This window comes from Palaemon carinicauda, chromosome 7 (genome assembly GCF_036898095.1).
Source record: "Palaemon carinicauda isolate YSFRI2023 chromosome 7, ASM3689809v2, whole genome shotgun sequence".
In the NCBI taxonomy this organism is placed as follows: Eukaryota; Metazoa; Arthropoda; class Malacostraca; order Decapoda; family Palaemonidae; genus Palaemon; species Palaemon carinicauda.
Genome location: NC_090731.1, coordinates 61437242 through 61458208, shown reverse-complemented (window position 1 = coordinate 61458208; position 20967 = coordinate 61437242). Strand labels below are relative to the sequence as shown.

Below are 20967 nucleotides of genomic sequence, written 5' to 3'. Positions count from 1 at the left end.
GAGCACTTTCTTTTCTTGAATTTTCCATCTATAAAACATGCTCTTACGACATAAAAAGATGAAACATCCTGATGTATTAGCGTAAACTTAATGTGATGCTTTAAAATAGAAAGTTTTACCGATTGAGTTTCTTCTCTATAAAACTTTTCGTTAATACAACTTTAAGTTCTCTCTAATACTTCCCAACGTGGAGTACAGGATGTAACATTGATGTTTAGTACTATCAATTTTCTTTAGTGTTCCTACTGTTTCTGACTTGGTGTCTTGTCTTTTAGAATAAATTCATAGAATTTGAGCTGGATTTGGGAAGGCAATTGAATTATGAGGTGCAACTTTTGCCTCTTATTCCTTTCCATTAGTCCCTTTTCACTTGGCTGTTCAATTGCTACCAAATTTTTCTTATTTTTTCCTCAACTTCTTTTAGGATTGTCAGTCTCAGCCTGAAGCACATGGCAATTTTTAAGACTTTAGATTTTATGTATTGGTAGCCAACAACACATGCACCAATCTTTAGAAGAAACTTGGTCTTCTTTAGATCTGTCCATACAATTCAACTATGTATAGGACAGCACCTTCATCATTCACTGCTTCAGTTGACGTTGATGGAATCCCAAAATATGTTGTATTTTGAAAATGGGAGGAAGTAGTTTGGCCTTTTTTGCATAGTACCAGTCCCCAGTATTGAATACCTGACCAAAAGAGGTGGTTGGTATGTTGGTAAAATCATCTTTTTCTTTTCTTTAACACTGAAAAAAAATAGAATGTCATCTCATGAACACTGAGGATCACAATATTAGTTAAAAGCTTTATGGGAAATGATAAGATAATAATGAAAGGTATTTCTGGTCTAAGGACTTGACATTTACAACTACTGTACCATACAAAGTATGTGTACCGGGAAAACAGAACACTTACAGATTAAAGTCATAAAAGTATTGGTACAGATATGAAAACTACATTCAATGTCATATTTTATTGATTTTTAATATAAATATAGTACGCTGAGACATAAGATATCCTTGCTTCACGAATTCTCCACTTCCCTGTGTCTGAAAATAAAGAAACAGCAAGTTGAACACAGCAACAGAACGAAAACTTCTTGTGAAATTAGAAACAACAATCCATGTAAAAAAACAATTGTCCCAAGTATCAAACTATCTACCTACTTCTCTTTTTTCTTCTCTCACAATTTTACATTCTTTAGATCTCTTATATTTTCTCCTTCAGATAATCCACCAGTTTTCCTTTCTCATTTTCTTGTTTCTCACATGTCAATACCATCAGTTTTTGCATTAAAATTACAAAAAAATAAAGCTTTCACAACAAATTCTTCGATAATAATACTTGTAACCATGAAAATGTGTTGTCAAATAATTTCTAAAGAATTAATTTCTATGCTGACATAGTATACCAACCAGTAGCTGCATTATACATAACATTATGTATAAGTAGATAAGGTAAATAAATGAGTTATGTATTACAGCTGTATTCATGCGTTATATGCACCAAAAGCTCAATTTTGAAAATGCCTTTAATTTTTTTTTTTATTTCTCAAAGAGAGGCTCTACTGTGTTCTTCATGAATATGTAAAAATGTAGATTTTCCATTTGCAAACTAATTACCAGCCATACAGATTTATTAACAAATGTGCTGAGAAAAAAAAAAAAAAAAAAAAAAAAAAAAAAAAAAAAAAAAAAAAAAAAAAAAGTCATTTAAAGAAAATTAATAAAACCTTCAAAACAATTAAGAGATGAGGCAATTTTAGCTTCTGCATTTTCTAAAATGAAATTTCTACTGAAATATATTTTTCATAACATCTAGTATAGGAGGGAGAAATTCTTTGATTGTCGCTGTGAGATGCAATATAAGAGCTACCATTTCCCTCTCTTAAGTAATCCCTTGCTTTTACCTAGCATCAATGACATTCAGCATCTTTCTTCTATAAATTTCCTTAGTAATCCTTGCTACACATTATAGATTCTTCAAAGTCACTCAACCCCAACTCACTTTTGGAATTCATTATGCTATACTTTCTCCATTATTATAAATATATGTTAAACACATTTAATATAAGTCTATTACAAGATATACTTTCATGAAGAGAATTAATATAATCAAATGATTCTTTCTTTCTCAAGGTACTATTTTAATAGTTCTCATCAAGACCCCATATATTTACTAATCTAAAGTATATTATTTTTCAAAATTTACTAAAGACCTAAGAAAATTTCAAATTAATGTTAAAAATTTATTCAATCAATCAATCGAGAGAGAGAGAGAGAGAGAGAGAGAGAGAGAGAGAGAGAGAGAGAGAGAGAGAGAGAGAGAGAGAGAGAGAGAGAGAGAGAGAGAGAGAGAGAGAGCCCATCCTGAAACTGTGACAAGATCAAAACACTGTTTTAATTTCAGCAGGTAAATGAAGTGAGAGAGACAAGAGACACTATTTGACTCATTACATCTAAATGGAGTAAGAGAGAAAAAACATACCTGCAATTAGGGCAAATGTAAAATACTGTCTGGCCTTCATCAGCCGAACGTAGTTGCATGGTGGTGTATGACATGCCCATATTACCACATTTACTGCATTGCCTGCTTTCGTCCATTTGTCCTAAAGCTCCATCATCGTCAATAAATTTTGTCTGATACTTCTTAATGGAATTGAATGTCACTGTGTACTCCTTCTCGCGGTTGAGAAGCTCTGCAAAATAATGAAAGAAAAATAAGTATGGAAGAAATTATAATTACAAGATTACTGTTAGACTTGCTCTAAATTAATAGAGTATGTATAGGTGATTCTCGGGTTACCACAGAGGTCTGTTCCTACACCGTAGTGGAAGTCAAATTTGATATTCGGAAGACATTTTAAACACAGTACTAAAGTTATCCAACTGCTGTATGATAATGCAGTACGTCTCGTAAAGTCATAATCTAGAACATGAAATAAAAAATTTCTTAGGTACACATACAGTAATTTATATTTTTCAATATTAAACTTACCCGATAATCATGTAGCTGTCAACTCTGTTGCCCGACAGAATTCTATGGAGGGATACGCCAGCTATCACAATACTAGAAGGGGGTGTTCTTACCAGCGCCACCTGTGGCCAGGTACTCAAGTACTTCTTGTTGACACCTCCTCAATTATTCCTCTGTCGTGCTTCTGACAAGACGTTCTGGGATACGCTTATGTTCTTGGAGTATTTTCACGACTTTGGTGAAGTATTTCTCTTTGATTTCGGCTGTCGCTTTACTGGAAACTTCTATTTTAGCTTAGTTAGCTTTTGGAATTAATTTGATTATTTTTGGTGACGAAGAGAGTATGAACTCTCGTTCACCTTTCAATGGCCGACCCTTCCCTTAGACGGAAGTGTTGGTGTCAAAGAGAGTATAGACTCTCTTTCTTAATTTTGCTTAACAAAAGTTATAGATTTATTTTATATCTCTCCGCCTCTTATAGGCCTCTTCGATTAACTTCCTTTTATTATAAACTTATTAAAATTAATTTTTATATTTGTTTATATTCGACCTTCCTAATAGTAGGCGGTCTTTTCTTGGTACCGAAGTTAATTATCGTGAGCCCGTCATTTCGGTTTTACCTGTTAACATATTATGCTATTTTAAGGTCTTTGAAAGAATTTCTTTGATAGTCTCGTACTTTTTCAAAGTTGAACTAACGTTTTGTTTGTCTCGGCAGTTGTTGACGTTCAGAACGTTTCAACTTGCACTCTATCGTTACGATAGAGAAAGAATGTTCACGGTTTCACGTTGCAGTAAGAGTAACCGTGTCTAGCGTTTTGTTCATTCTTTCTTAACTTAATGGTTTTGATCCTAATAAGGAACTTTTCTTTTTGGGAAATATTTCAGTTTTTTTCTTTAACAATAATATGTTTTAACGATATATATGATTGGGCTCTTCTCTCAGGTTCTAAGTCAAGAGAGAGAGAGAGAGAGAGAGAGAGAGAGAGAGATAGAGACGGAGGGAGAAAGAGGATAAACGTTTCCCTCAAGCCTGCCAGGCGTACGAGTAACGTCGTTATCGTTTTGCTCTTATCCCTAGTCTCTTTAGGGGAAGAAACTAAACGTTTCTAGAGTGATCTAGTGTTTAGTCTCTTTCCAGCCACTGAATTTTCTTTCATTAGATTTTTCTGTTACATTGTAATTCTGTTTTCGCAATTACTAACTTTTGAGAAGGATAGAATTGCGTGTTTCAGGTACAAACCACTTAAAGTTTCGAGTTCAGTGAAATAAGTGCAAACAGAAATCAAAGTGATAAGTGATTAGTGCAAAGTATGTCAGTGTTATGCGTGAGGGTACTTTTGTGCGCGCCAGTCGTCCTCCCAGTCCGGGACCTCTTGCAAGCTCCCAAGCCCAGGGGAGAAGCAATGTCGAAGGGCATAAGGGTTCGGCAGGCCTTGATCGGCGCACAGAAGTATCCTCGGTGGTTGTGGGCGTGTCTTACCGAGACCGTCACTCCCACCCGCAGACGATTGAGCCCTTATTTTGCTCGTCTGCAGAAGAGATTTAGAGGAGAAAATAAAGGCAGAGTTACGCTGGTCTCAGGTCTCAAGACCTCTTAAACGTAAAGTCCAGACCTATGCCAGACGTACGAAGTAAAGTTCAACAAACCCGGATGCAGTCATTGGGTTAGCTCTGTCTCTCCTCAGTCATCAGTTTGTCGGGCTGAGAGTGCGCCTACACTCCCCCCCCCCCCCCTATGCTCGCTCCGCCTGATCGCAGTACACCTGCCAGGCGTACGATGTTGTGGACTCTACTACAGTCCATGCAAGCACAGCTTTCGGACCTGATGCGTGAGTGTCGTGCTGAGAGTGTTGCACCTCCTCCTCCTCCTGCACCGGTGGTGCACCAACCGCCTGCACCCGTTCAGCCTGTGCTGCACCCGCCTGCACCGGTGGTGCACCAACCGGCTGCACCCGTTCAGCCTGTGCTGCACCCGCCTGCACTCGCTGCACCCAGTCGCAGCACCATCTGCCAGGCGTACGATGTTGTAGACTCTACTACAGTCCATGCAAGCATAGCTTTCGGACCTGTTGTGTGAGTGTCGGGCTGAGAGTGTTGCACCTCCCCTGCACCCGTTCAGCCTGTGCTCAACCCGCCTGCACTCGCTGCACCCAGTCGCAGCACCATCTGCCAGGCGTACGATGTTGTAGACTCTACTACAGTCCATGCAAGCACAGCTTTCGGACCTGTTGTGTGAGTGTCGGGCTGAGAGTGTTGCACCTCCCCTGCACCCTTTCAGCCTGTGCTCAACCCGCCTGCACTCGCTGCACCCAGTCGCAGCACCATCTGCCAGGCGTACGATGTTGAACCTCTTTCTGTGTTCGCTGTTCCCAGTGTTGTTCAGCCTCAGCCTTCTTTAAGGCAACCTTCGGTTTGGGATCAGGAGGATTACCCCACTCTTCCTCCTCCCCCCCTGGCTGCTCCACCGGTGGTGCAACTCTCGGTGGAGGTACAACCTCTTCCAGGTCTCTTCACGCTCCACTCATACCTCAGGAACAGGAACTTTCTGCACCTTCCACTGTTGTTGTTCCAGCTCGTTCTGACTCTGCTGTTCAGCATACCTTACCTCCATTTTCTAACCATGGCAACAATATGAATCATGAGTTATGAATGTAAGGTAAACATTATGTTGATTTTTAAACCCCATGCAAGCATGCATAAAGCACTCTAGCACTGGTCATGGAATATCTGAGAAATGTTAAACGCCATGCACACGCTCTGCTTTCCTTACAGCAGGCTCTGCTTACAGCAGGCTCTGCTTACTACATGCTCAGCATTCAGCATGCTCTGCATTCAGCATGCTCTGCATACAACATGCTCTGCATACAGCATGCTCTGCTTTCAGCATGCTATGCATACAACATGCTCTACATACAGCATGCTCTGCATACAGCATACTCTGCATTCATCATGCTCTGCATACCTTACCGCATGCTTCTCAACATATCTTGGGTTGTTGCCAACTCACTAGACTGTCAAGCAGTTTCATAACATTGCCTTCTAGTCTGCTGCTTTTGCACCAGTGAACCCTCACTCAGAGAACTTAGCTTTTCTAGGATAAGGTCCCTGTAGATGAGAAAGTTCTTTTCTCCCTCCTTCTGATATTCCCTTGAGGACTCTGTCATTTGGAGGGAGCCTTTAGCTGCATAACCTCTTATGGACTTTTATTTAAGCATAACATGCTTACAGGGAAGGTAATGGTTTCACTTCAGCCGCTAATCCCGTCTGTTACCACACCTGCTCCCATAGACCTTGAGCTGTGTTGCATGACATGCAGTCCAAGCTTAGTCCTTGTTAGAGGATTTTTGTTTACGGAGTCAATGTGTCACGGGGAAGACGTTCAACAACCAACAGAAGGGACTTGTTGTGACGCAGTGCGGCAACCTCAGCAACCCGTTAAGGAGTTGTCTGTACGACCCAGATAGTCTAGACAGATTCGGGTTGTCACTGTACTTCCTCGCTTGCCCATGATTGTCAGTTTACAGACTGTGCAGCAGTATCATGATCTTGTGTCCGGCTCCGTCAGACGACTGGCTTTTAAGAGCTCCCACAAGTCGTCGCTGTCTGGAGATTTTCAAATGGACTATGGATCTGACCAAGGAACTGGGCCTCCTGGTCAATTTTGAGGAGTCTCAGCTCGTTCCATCCCAGACCATTGTTTCCTTGGGTATGGATCTTCAGAGTCGAGCTTTTTGGACTTGTCCGTCGGCCCCAAGGATCTTCCAAGCCCTAGAATGCATCCAGAGCATGCTGAGAAGGAACCGATGCTTAGTCAGGCAGGGGATGAGTCTAACAGGGACACTTTCATCGCTGGCCCTGTTCATCGAGTTAGGGAGACTCCACCTCCGCCCCCTTCAGTATCATCTAGCTGCTCACTGGATAAAGGACATGACTCTAGAGACGGGCTCAGTTCCTGTTTCCGAAGAGATGAGGTCTACTCTAACGTGGTGGAAGAACAGCATTCTTCTCAAGGAAGGTCTACCTTTGGCTGTTCAGACCCCCGACCACCGTCTCTTCTCGGACGCATCGGACACGGGCTGGGGTGCGACACTGGACGGACAGGAATGCTCGGGAACATGGAATCAGGAGCAAAGGACACTTCACATCTATTGCAAGGAGTTGTTGGCAGTTCATCTGGCCTTGATAAACTTCAAGTCCCTCCAGCTTACAAGGTGGTGGAGGTGAACTCCGACTACACCACAGCCTTGGCTTACATCTCCAAGCAGAGAGGGACTCATTCGAGGAAGTTGTTCAAGATCGCAAGGGACCTCTTCATTTGGTCAAAGATCGAAAGCTCACGCTGGTAACGAGGCTCATTCAGGGCGATATGAATGTCATGGCAGATCGCCTCAGCCGTAAGGGTCAGGTCTTCCCCACAGAGTGGACCCTTCACAAGAATGTTTGCAGCAGACTTTGGGCCCTGTGGGGTCTGCCAACCATAGTTCTATTCGCTACCTCGATGACCAAGAAGCTCCTCTTGTATTGTTCTCCGATTCCAGACCCAACAGCAGTTCGCGTGGATGCCTTTCTGCTGGATTGGTCCCATCTCAACCTGTATGCATTCCCGCCGTTCAAGATTGTCAACAGGGTACTTCAGAAGTTCGCCTCTCACAAAGGGACACGGTTGACGTTGGTTGCTCCCCTCTGACCCGCGAGAGAAGGGTTCACCGAGGTACTGCAATGGCTGGTCGACGTTTCCCAGGACTCTTCCTCCTAGAGTGGACCTTCTGCGTCAACCTCACGTAAAGAAGGTACACCCAAACCTCCACGCTCTTCGTCTGACTGCCTTCAGACTATCGAAAGTCTCTCAAGAACTAGAGGCTTTTCGAAGGAGGCAGCCAGAACGATTGCCAGAGCAAGGACGACATCCACTCTCAGAGTCTATCAGTCTTAATGGGAAGTCTTCCGAAGCTGGTGCAAGGCCAATGCAGTTTTCCTCAACCAGTACCACTGTAACCCAGATTGCTGACTTCCTGTTACATCTAAGGAACGTAAAATCCCTATCAGCTCCTACGATCAAGGGTTACAGAAGTATGTTGGCAGCGGTTTTCTGCCACAGAGGCTTGGATCTTTCCTCCAACAAAGATCTACAGGACCTCCTTAGGTCTTTTGAGACCTCAAAGGAACGTCGGTTGTCCACTCCAGGCTGGAATCTAGACGTGGTCCTAAGGTTCCTAATGTCATCAGGATTTGAACCGTTCCAATCAGCCTCTTTTAAGGACCTCACATTAGAAACTCTTTTCCTCGTGTGCTTAGCAACAGGTAAAAGAGTAAGTGAGATCCACGCCTTCAGCAGGAACATAGGTTTCACATCTGAAACGGCTACATGTTCCTTGCGGCTCGGTTTTTTTTGGCTAAAACGAGCTTCCTTCCCGTCCTTGCCCTAAGTCGTTCGAGATCCCAAGCCTGTCCAACATGGTGGGGAACGAACTAGAGAGAGTACTTTGCCCTGTTAGAGCTCTTAAGTACTATTTAAGAAGGTCAAAACCATTACGAGGACAATCAGAAGCCTTATGGTGTGCTATCAAGAAGCCTTCTCTACCAATGTCTAAGAACTCAGTTTCTTACTACATCAGGCTTCTGATTAGAGAAGCAAATTCTCATCTGAAGGAAGAAGACCTTGCTTTGCTGAAGGTAAGGACACATGAAGTGAGAGCTGTGGCTACTTCAGTGGCCTTCAAACAGAACCGTTCTCTGCAGAGTGTTATGGATGCAACCTATTGGAGAAGCAAGTCAGTGTTCGCATCATTCTATCTCAAAGATGTCCAGTCTCTTTACGAGTACTGCTACACCCTGGGTCCATTCGTAGCAACGAATGCAGTAGTAGGCGAGGGCTCAGCCACTACATTCCCATAATTCCATAACTTTTTAACCTTTCTCTTGAATACTTTTTATGGGTTGTTCGGTCGGCTAAGAAGCCTTCCACATCCTTGTTGATTTGGCGGGTGGTCAATTCTTTCTTGAGAAGCGCCGAGGTTAAAGGTTGTGATGAGGTCCTTTAGTATGGGTTGCAGCCCTGTATACTTTAGCACCTTTGGGTTGATTCAGCCTCCAAGAGGAACGCTGCGCTCAGTAAGGAAGACGAACTTAAAAAAGAGACAGAGTAACGGTTCAATTCGACTTCCTTACCAGGTACTTATTATTTCATTGTTATTTGAGATAACTGTTATATGAAATATGGGATACTTAGCTATCCTTTAATCTTGTACACTGGTTTTCACCCACCCCCCTGGGTGTGAATCAGCTACATGATTATCGGGTAAGTTTAATATTGAAAAATGTTATTTTCATTAGTAAAATAAATTTTTGAATATACTTACCCGATAATCATGATTTAATTGACCCTCCCTTCCTCCCCATAGAGAACCAGTGGGACCGAGGAATAATTGAGGAGGTGTCAACAAGAAGTACTTGAGTACCTGGCCACAGGTGGCGCTGGTAAGAACACCCCCTTCTAGTATTGTGATAGCTGGCGTATCCCTCCATAGAATTCTGTCGGGCAACAGAGTTGACAGCTACATGATTATCGGGTAAGTATATTCAAAAATTTATTTTACTAATGAAAATAACATTTTTCCTAATTATGCAAAGCTGAGTCCTTTAATAGAAATGTTCTTTCAGCGAAGCTGGATATGACTCTTAAAACTTTGAAGAGGTGGCGGTAGTTACTGCTGAGTGGCGGGTAAGTCCCACCCACCCAACAGGCCACTGAGCTCTCATTTTGGCCTTCAGCCTAGTTTATATATGAACAATTTATTTTGATGTTATTGTTCTTAAAATATTTTACTTTAATTGTTTATTACTTCTCTTGTAGTTTATTTATTTCCTTTCCTCATTGGGTTATTTTCTCTGTTGGAGCCCTTAGGCTTATAGCATCCTGCTTTTCCAACTAGGGTTGTAGCTTAGCTAATAATAATAATAATAATAATAGTAATAATAGGACTTGCAATAGAGGTTGAAGTTGAGATGGGAAGTGAAACTTAAAGGACTAAGGTTTGTATAGTTATGAAAAATACAAATTGCTTAAAATTTTGTGATTCGTTCCCACACGAATACAATTTCATCTTTTAATAAGAAATTTATCCTAAAGATAGAGGATGTCCTTATAACCAAATTGGCTGGTATACTATCCAGGGAAATTTCAAATCCCTCTGGTCCTATACAGGAGTGAAGGTGATGACTCCTGTCAACCTCAATGTCTTGAGTCTTAGTCTGATAAGTCCTTTGGTAACTAATAGCTCTCCCTCTTTGAGGCAGTACATCGGAATGCACAGCTTTAGGTGAGCAATAAAAAATAGAAACAACTGAAAAGGCAGGGTAAAGGAAGTATTTATGCCTTCGTTCCTCATGTATTTTGTCTGGGAAATGGGAAAAATGATATTTTAATTATAAAATAAATTTTTGAATATACAGTACATACCCGGTGAATATATAATAGCTGCAACTCTGCGGCTCGACAGAAAACATACTAAAAAACTCGCAAGCGATCGCTATGAAGGTTGCGGGTGTGCCCACCAGCGCCAACTGTCGGCCAGATACCACTCTTGTATGTAAACAAAACCTTCAATTCTTCTCGTCCCGCTGTGTCTCTATTGGGGAGGAAGGGAGGGTCATTTAATTTATATATTCACCGGGTAAGTATATTCAAAAATTTATTTTATAATCAAAATATCATTTTTAAATATTTAACTTAGCCGGTGAATATATAATAGCTGATTCACACCCAAGGAGGTGGGTAGAGACCAGAGTTAATTATGTTTACAGCGTATAAGCTAAGAGTTTTTTCATTTTGGCAGTTATCAATATAACAAAACCAAAATAAATAGGTACCTGGTGAGGAAGTTGACTTAAGACGATTACTCTGCCTTGTAAGTCTGTCTTCCTCACGGAGCCCAGCGATCCTCTTAGGATGCTGACAGACTCCCAGGAGCTGAAGTATCAAGGGCTGCAACCCATACAACAGGACCTCATCAAACCCCTAATCTGGGCGCTCTCAAGAAATGACTTTGACCACCCGCCAAATCAATCAGGATGCGAAAGGCTTCTTAGCCTTCCGAACAACCCATAAAACAATATTAAAAACATTTCAAGAGACAGATTAAAAGGATATTGGAATTAGGGAAGTGTAGTGGTAGAACCCTCACCCACTACTGCACTCGCTGCAACGAATGGACCCAGTGTGTAGCAGTCCTCGTAAAGAGTCTGGACATCTTTTAAGTAAAATGACGCGAACACTGACTTGTTTCTCAAAAAAGTCGCGTCCATAATACTTTGCAGAGATTTATTTTGCTTGAAGGCCACGGAGGTTGCTATATCTCTAACTTCGTGCGTCTTAACCTTAAGCAAACATCGGTCTTTCTCTTTCAAGTGAGAATGAGCTTCTCGTATTAAAAAAATCTGATAAAATATGACAAAGAATTCTTTGACATAGGCAATGAAGGTTTCTTAACTAAGTACCATAATGCCTCAGATTTCCCTCGTAATGACTTAGTACGAGCTAAATCGAACTTAAGAGCTCTAACAGGACATAATACTCTTTCCAGTTCGTTGCCTACGATCTCTGATAAGCAGGGAATATCAAAAGATTTAGGCCAAGGATGAGAAGGCAGTTCATTCTTGGTCAGGAAACCAAGTTGAAGTGAACAAGTGGCTTTTTTTTTTTTTTTTTTTTGTAGAAAAGCCGATGTTCTTACTGAAGGCATGAAGTTCACTGACCCTTTTAGCCGAAGCCAAGCACACTAGGAAAAGTGTCTTGAGGGTGAGATCCTTCAGGGAGGCTGAATGTAATGGCTCAAACCTGTCTGACATGAGGAACCTTAGGACCACGTCTAAGTTCCATCCAGGAGTTGCCAAACGACGTTCCTTAGAGGTCTCAAAAGACTTAAGGAGATCTTGGAGATCTTTATTGTTGGAAAGATCTAAGCCTCTATGTCGAAAGACCGAAGCCAACATGTTCCTGTAGCCCTTAATCGTGGGAGCTGAAAGGGAGCGAACCTTTCTCAGATGTAAAAGAAAATCTGCGATTTGGGCTACAGAGGTACTGGACGAGGACACAGATGCTGACTTGCACCAGTCTCGTAAGACTTCCCACTTCGACTGGTATACTCTAATGGTAGAAGCTCTCCTAGCTCTTGCAATCGCACTGACTGCCTCCTTCGAAAAACCTCTAGCTCTTGAGTCTTTCGATAGTGTGAAGGAAGTCAGACGAAGAGCGGGGAGGTTTTGATGGACATTCTTTACGTGGGGCTGACGTAACAGATCTACCCTTAGAGGAAGACTTCTTGGAAAGTCTACCAGCCATTGAAGTACCTCGGTGAACCACTCTCTCGCGGGCCAGAGGGTAGCAACCAAACGTCAACCTTGTCCCTCCGTGAGAGGCGAATTTCTGCAGTACCTTGTTGACTATCTTGAATGGTGGGAATGCATATAAGTCCATAAAAGACCAATCCAGTAGAAACGCGTCTATGTAGATTGCTTCTGTATCTAGGACTGGAGAGCAATAGATTGGTAACCTTTTGGTCAACGAGGAGGCAAAGAGGTCTATGGTTGGTAGACCCCAAAAAGCCCAAAGACTCTTGCCCACGTCCTTGTGGAGGGTCCATTCCGTGGGTATCACCTGACCCCTCCGACTGAGACAGTCTGCCAAGACGTTCAAGTCCCCCTGGATGAATCTCGTCAACAGGGAGATGCCTCGAATTCTAGACCATAAGAGAAGGTCCCTTGCGATCTCGAGCAGCGTGAAGGAGTGTGTGCCTCCTTGCTTGGAGATGTACGCCAAAGTTGTGGTATTGTCTGAGTTGACCTCTACCACTTAGTTTCGAAGACGCTTCCTAATATCATCAAGGCCAAGTGGACTGCTAATAGCTCCTTGCCGTTGATGTGCATGCTCTTCTGACTTGAGGTCCACAGACCCGCGCATTCCCGACCGTCCAGGGTCGCACCCAACCCAAACCCGACGCGTCTGAGGACAACACGTGGTTTGGGTTCTTGACTGCTAGGGATAGTCCCTCTCTCAGACTGATATTGCTGTCCCACCATTTCAGGCATGCCTTTATTGGTTCGGAGACTGGGAATGATACCGTCTCTAATGTCTTGTCCTAGTTCCAGTGAGAGGCTAGATGGAACCGGAGAGGCAGAAGGGGTAGTCTCCCTAGTGAGACAAACTGCTCCAGGGATGAGAGAGTCCCTACGAGACTGTTCCAACTCCTGACTGAAAAACGTTTCTTTTCAGCATTAGTTGGACTTCGAGCAGGGCTTGACTGCGAATCTCCATCCCCAAAAATAGAATAATCTGGGATAGGATCAGTTGGGACTATTAGGTTGACCACAAGTCCCAACTCCCTGGCCAGACTCAACGTCCAATGTAGATCCTGCAGACAGCGAAGGCTGGACGATTCTCTGAGAAGCCAGTCGTCCAAGTACAGGGAGGCTCGGATCCCCGATAACTCGAAACTGGTACCCCACATTCCTGTAAACAAACCTCAGAAACGGTTGGGAATCCGGGTGTATAGGAATGTGGAAGTATGCCTCCTGAAGGTCGAGAGAGACCATCCAGTCGCCTTCCATAAATGCTGTCAAGACAGCCTGGTAGACTTCATCGTGAAGTTTGTCTTGACAATGAACACATAGAGCGCACTTGCCTCTTACGTACTCCTGCAGTGAACATGGCTGCCAAATCATGGAGCCATCCCTGAGGGACTTGTTCCTGCAGAGAACGTGGCTGTCAGATCATTGGAGCCATCCCTGAAAGCCTTGTTTATGCATGACATAATTGTACAGCACAACTTCAAAGGCTCAAAAACAGCTGTGAAGTTGACCTGTAAAATCTTGGAGCGTCTCCTGGCCAGGCGCCAGGGAGAGTCTATGAGGTTTGAGAAGTCTATCTGGGCAGAGGCAGGAACTCCCAAGCCGAGAACTTCTCTCGTGTCATATCAGACTCTCGCTCTATAAGCCAGTTTAAAAGAAGGGAAAGCAAAGGCTGTATCCCCCAAACTACTCCTGGTGATAAACCAGTCGCCTAGCAAACGTAAAGCTCTCTAGGAGAGCGAGAGAGCACTAGCTTATAAAACAACGGCTTCGAAGTAGCTAGGCCTAGTGTAAGCTCTGACGTTTAGGAGAACGAGGAGCAGCATTTACAAAAAGATCCGGACAAAGATCCTTAAAAATCAGCATGATTTATTTAAAGTCCATAGAGGGCTAAGCAGCTTTAGGCTCCTCTCCGTCTGACAGATTCCTCAAGGGAATATCAGTAGGAGGGGGAACAGCAACTTCCTCATCTGAAGGAACCTTGTCCGATAATAGCTGAGTCTCAAGCAAGGGAGAGACCTACCATGGTGGCAATGCTTTACAAGCAGAGTCCACACGCACTGGTGCATTAGTAGCGGACCAGGACGCAACGTCATGTAACTGCTTGACAGTCTGTGAACTGTCAACAACAACAGGTGCGAGAGACCAGGACGCAACGTCATGTAACTGGTTGACAGTCTGTGAACTGTCAACAACAACAGGTGCGTGAGGACGCACAGCGTCCACTCGAGACTGCTTTGACCGCCTAGACTGAGCAGTCAAAACAACTCTAGAATGCGGAGGTTGACGCTCAGCGTCAAAACAAGTCAACTCCGATTGTTAGCGAACGTCCTGAACGTCAACAGGAGCATCAGTGCCTAACGTCCAAATGTGGCTGAAAATCCACACGAGACCGCATCGAGTGTGGTTCTAAACAACCTGACTGACGTGACTTAGCTACGCCAACGTCAACAGGACGCACAAAAGAACGTTAGGGTGGCTGAAAGCCAGGATCTTGATGAGATAAACGGCTAGGCTCAACGGACTTATCGGCAGAATAGTCTTCCATAAGGGAGGCAAGCTTATTCTGCAAGTCTTGCCGTACAACCCATTTAGGATCAACGGAAATGGTTGCGGTAAGAGACGAGGGTAACGTCTGTGACCGCAAAACCTTGCCAACAAAAAGACTCTCGGAGTCTGTGTTACGCTTTTGTTAGGCGGCGAGCAGTCTTCCGATGACTGCATAGGGTCAGAGCTGTCCTAATGGCTACAACCAGGACGCTGGACCTGTCCTGAAAGGACTGACTTTCGCTTAAGGGCCTCGAAACCTTGTTTCAGGTTTCTTATGCGAAAAGCCTTCGGATGACGAGGAGAAAATCATCTCTCTCGCCTTATGGTAGGGGTGATCTTGGTAAGATACACCCGATACCATAGAGGGAACGTCTGTTCGCTGATCAAGGCCTCTCGAACCCATAAGTCGTACGACATTACTTCTCCCCTGGGCTTGGGAGCTTGCAAGAGGTCCCGGACTAGGCGAACGACAGGCACGAACAGACGAACCCTCGGTCGCAACACTGATAACACTTTGCGCAATATCACTTTATCACTATGATTTTCTGTTTTGCACTTATTTCACTGAAATCGAAACTTTTACTGATTTCTACCTGAAGCACGCAATTCTACCCTCAACAAAAGGTAGTAATTGCGAAATCAGTCGTATAATGCAAGCACATTAATACCAGCAAAAAACAGTAAACATATTTTAAGATAAAAAAATTCAGTGGCTGGGGAAGAGACTAAACACTAGTTCATTCAAAACTACGTTTTCAATCTCTCACCGTACATTGCCTGGGGACGAGAATAAAAAACTAAAAACGTTTTATCCTTTCTCCCCGTACAGAGACTAGGGTCGAGAGTAACTCGAGAACAACGTTACCCGCTTGAACGGAACGTTTTCTCCCCTCTCTCTCCCTCCATCTCTATCTCTCTCTCTCTCTCTCTCTTGATTACGCACCTAAGAGAAGAGCCCACTTACGTTTCGTCAAAAAAAACATGTTATTTGACCAAAGGAAAAAAACTGAAAGGTTTTTAAATTAAAAAGTTCCTTTAAAATAGAATTTAAAACATTTAAGCTTTGAAAGAAGAATGAACAAAACGTCAGAATCGATTTACTCTTTCTGCAAAGTGAAACCGTGATACTCTCTCTCTCTATCGTAACGATAGAGCGCAAACTGCGTAGCATAAATAAACTAAACGTTAGTTCATCTTTGAAACAGTACGAAGACTATTCAAAGAAAATCTTTCATAAAATATCTATTAAAACATATTCATTTAAAAAGTTTTAAATCATTAGCTCTTTAAAAGCTATTTACGATTGAAAGGGCTCAACGTTGTTTAACTTCGGTTTCCAAGTTAGGACCGCCTACTCTCAGGAAAGGTCGCATATAAACAAATCATTAAAATTTATTTTTATGTTTATTATAAATGGAAAGTTAATCGAAGAGGCCTAATAAAGGCGGTGAGATATAAAATATATAGAGGAAAATCTATAATTAATTTATAACGTGATAAGATAATTGCTAAAAGCCTAAACACACTTCCGTCTAAGGGAAGGGTCGGCCATTTAAAAGTCAAAGAAAGTCCATACTCTCTTTGTCATCAAAAATTAAATCTATCCAAAAACGAGTTCAAGATTTAAGATGAAGATAAAACACCTGCACTGCGAAAGCTCAAACCAAAATGAAGTACTTCACCAAAAATGTTGAGAAAACTCCAGGTTCTACAGCGAGTATTGATACGTCTTGTCGTCAACGTCGACAGAGAAGAATTGAAGGTTTTGTTTACATACAAGAGTGGTATCTGGCCGACAGTTGGCGCTGGTGGGCACACCCGCAACCTTCATAGCGATCGCTCGCGAGTTTTTTAGTATGTTTTCTGTCGAGCCGCAGAGTTGCAGCTATTATATATTCACCGGCTAAGTTAAATATTTAAAAAAAGGGCGTTACCCTTCCTCACCATAGCCCGTAGGAATGATCGGTCTAGGAAAAACAGGAAGAGGCAAAACTTCTTCCCAAAGGGGAAGTATCAATAACTGTGGGCCCATGTAGAGCGGTCAAATGACTGAAGGCGCATTCAGAGCAGTCAAATGAGCTTCAACATATGCAGAGCAGTCAAGAGAAGTTAACTGCTTTGACTGAAAACTAAGGACAAGTGGGAAGGTGTTTTGTCACAACACGGTCCTGAAAAGTGTGAGACTTTCATGCCAAACATTGGCCCTGGAGCTCCGGATAGCACTGAGCACTTAGAAAAATATTCACTATGTCAGCACAGCATTGAACGGAAGTATGTGGTAGGAACCTCACGACTTGAACATTTCATTCCCTGAGGCATTAGGAGTTCAAGCAGCATCTGATCTCAGTAAAAACCAGGCCTAACATCACTGTACAGACAAGAAGTTAATTTTTTCGATGTGGTATAGCCATCGAACAGTCTCAAAAGACTAGTTGACTAGAACTAGGAGGCGAGAATGTCTTGCTCGCTATTCACTGGGTGTCATCTATGGTGTTGTCTATCCACAAGCTTCCTGGAAGTTTACCGACAGAACAGAAAGAGAGCGGCACCCTCTGTCTAGATAGAGGAGAAAGCATTTGGTCTTGTAAGGAACAGAGGACTGAACCATACTAGAAACAATTACGTATCGAAATAACTCTGTGTTCCCTGTACATACAGATATGTTCCCAATGTTTACTGTTCTTCATGGTTACATACATAGAAGTGTATGCACTAAATGGCAAATGTGTTCGAACATGGGAGCAATCAAACATCAGAATGCACTTTTCCCCAAAGATTGTACCTGAAAAGACAAGAGTGAAGCCATAGGAGAGTGCACAAACAAACATATGAAAGGTGTTTATCTACAGTATAGTATATAATAGTCTTCCAGCTCAGATGAATTCCCTCTAAATGTGAAGCAAGCGTGTACAGTAATACGCTCGTAATTTGGAGATCTAACGCCAGCTGTAGATCTGATAAGTGTGCGCTATGTGGGGCATCTGCAAAAAAGGGTAGTACTTGCTTGATCGCCCTCAGGTGAACGTGATGTGTGCGATTAGTTGATCACAAGCCAACAAATGAGTGTGTGTCCTCTTTGGGCGCGTGTAAGCGTATGACTGCTCCAATATGACCAATGAATGTGCTAAGAGGAGAACGCATGTATCCAAAAAGTATGCCCTCATCGAAGAACGCATGTAAACAGGTGTATGCTAAACATCAACAGCAAGAGAGCGCACAATCAGGAACAAGAGAAGAGTCTGAAGAAAGTGTGGAAAATTTAAATCTCACACTATCATAGGAGTGTAGGTACATACAGGTGATTGCTCATAAGAATGAAGACAGACATGCCTTCAGTGGCTCGCATGCAAGTAAATGAATACTCAACATCAACAGCTACCAGGTCAACTGAAGAGTTCATAAGCTTCAACGAGCGTGGGCAGATGCGAACAGGTGAGGCGGCACTCCTAAAATTTCAATAATGATGTTAAGAAAAGACCCATCTACTTCCAACCATACAAGTTTGAAAACAAAGGCAGCACTAAAATCAAGGCCACCATATGAACTTCCTGACAACAATCAAGGGATTTTTGTACAGCACTGGAGCTTGTAAGAAAGCCACCACATGCTCCAAGGCCTTTGTGAAAGCCAAAATGCAAACTAAGGAACATATTTATTTCCTTATTTCCTTTCCTCACTGGACTATTTTTCCCTGTTGGAGCCCTTGGGCTTATAGCATCTTGTTTATCCAACTAGGATTGTAGCATAGCTAGTAATAATGATAATATTATTACCTTCAGCATACCCATTTAGAAATTTTTCCAAAATATATTAAAAAACTTTAGATAATACGGGAGTTATTTCCAAGCGGTACCAGGAAAAAAGACCAAAGTTTTGTGAATATTTGCTAAAAGTGAATTCTCGTGAATACTAGTACGCACACACAGAGGAGGGAATCCCCAAAAGAAGCGTGAGTATGCACGGTGGTATGCTCAACAGGAGCTGAATGACGATCATGTTTGTCATCAGAAGACATCAATTTACATCATATCCACTCAGGTGACAAATGATCTAGTGGAGAACAATGTTATTTTTTAAGTTCCTTGGAACTTTGGCCAGAAGGATGGACATACTTTTCACGTCCTAAAGGACAAAAAGCTCCAAAGAATGGTCGTGTACGGGCATCAAGGTCCCCACACACAAGGGCAGCATATGCAGGTGAAACTAGAGTGGCCACATATTTATGCAAGCCGGCAAGAACCGACATCAATCTCTGTTTGGAAAGACAGCCATATCGCCACCCTGGCATTATCACCACGATCAATATCTGGAAAGGATTTAAAGGACTCACTCTGAGAAGGAGTTCCACCAGATTCTCCAAGGAAAATGGGTTGGACTTCCTCCTCCTTAGGAGCTTGTTCTTAAATTTGATAAAGATCATCAGCCCTCCTCGCACTGTCACCTGAGGAGGCCTATAGGGAAGGTCCCAACGGTAGAATACCAAGGGTATAAGAAGAGGTCCAGCCGACTTCCTAGACTTGAAGAAAGACCCCAAAGGGGATTAGTCACACTCAGATTTCTCCTTCCTTTTCCAGTTGTACACCAATTACTGGGAGAATGGCGACTCCCTACATTCCTCACAGGGAAAAGCATATGAGCAATTATTCCCCCTGCAGGATGGATACAAGGAATCAACTAAATGCCTGCCAAATGAGGCTTTGTAGCTACAGTCGATTACTCCAGGGGGGGAAGGTCCACATATCTATTTTTTGTTCTACCATGACTCACACTTCACTGAAACTTTGAGAAAAAAAAGCAAAGAAAATTAATTCAGCCAAGCTTGGGATAAGGTGACGAAAGTACGCCAGTATGTGATGGAGGCTGAAAACAAATAGGTAAGTTTCCAACTTTGCTGAAATCATGTACTTTTATTAAATGATGAAGATTTATTTCCATGTGGGAACAATTACCTTTTAAACTAACTCCATTCTTGCAAACAATACAGGTAATTTTCATATCTGCATCAGTCAAGTCTAGTATTGCTCCGCAGCATGGGCAGAAATCCGAGTCGGCTTCCCAAACCTTCCTGATATTTTCCATGATAATCTGAAATAAAAATAAGATAATAAGGATAAGTTTGAATAAAAACTAGAAAAAGACAAATACAAGAAAAACAAGTTTACCCTCTAGAGAAAGAAAATATGCTTAATTTTGTAGAAATAACGTTAAAAAGTCTACAAATGTCATTGTAAATAGACCCCCTGATTATATTTGCATATAGATTGATTCTAGTTTCAAATTTTTAACACTTCTTGTATGTGAAATTGTGAATTCTCATTTCCCCTTTCTAAATCATTCCGATTTATCCTGTGAATAAATGTTTTAAAGTCAGTTGCTGTGCACTGAATGTTTGCATAAAAAAAATAATAATATAAGACGGACGATTTGTCTTGATATAGGACAGTTCCATTAGGCTGTCCCGTCCCCTTTTGATATGGTGTAAAAAGACAAGAAAAATTGAACCTAACCTGGCTGCTTTGAGACTATATCACCCTATTTTTGTTATCAGGGATGTGTAAATTGTCCTGCAAGGACGAGAAACAAATTTATCTTAATAATTAAAAATGTTCTTACCTGTATAATAAGTGAATTGTTCAAAATGCTTGCAACAGGATAAAATTTAGAATCACGTTAGCAATAGTAGTAGTAATAGCACATATGAAATTTGGAACGGCTCCCTTTATTTTGGTTTGTTCACTCAAGGTTCCTTTCAGATAATTTATTTTCTTTTTATTTTCTTATATATATGTTTGTATTGAAATTTATTAAATGGCACTGAATAATTCATATAAATCGTCAAAGTGATAATAACGCAAGAATATTATTTTCATTTTAATGTCATTAAGTAATCAAAACACTTGACAAGTAATCCTAATTTAATATACACGCACAGTGGTAATATAAAGAGAGATTTAATTTTTATGTTAAATTTGCAGTGGTTTACATCCAACTAGTACAGTTTAGAACATAATTTTTTATGTATTTATTCCTTGTTTCCACACTCAAACCTCATACAACTAATACATTTAACTAGCACAATGTCCACAAACACTA

At 42.0% G+C, this 20967-nt stretch overlaps 1 protein-coding gene across 1 annotated transcript; it reads right to left on the bottom strand.

Annotated features, from left to right (window-relative positions):
* Positions 1-958: 958 nt before the first annotated feature.
* Polr1H (RNA polymerase I subunit RpI12) lies at positions 959-20598 on the bottom strand. The gene is made up of 4 exons (XM_068376702.1): positions 20488-20598; positions 19824-19959; positions 2488-2698; positions 959-1049 (listed from the first exon to the last, which is right to left on the bottom strand). Exons 2-4 carry the CDS (start codon positions 19951-19953, stop codon positions 1025-1027), a joined length of 366 nt encoding a protein of 121 aa, XP_068232803.1. The 5' UTR covers positions 19954-19959; positions 20488-20598; the 3' UTR covers positions 959-1024.
* Positions 20599-20967: the final 369 nt, after the last annotated feature.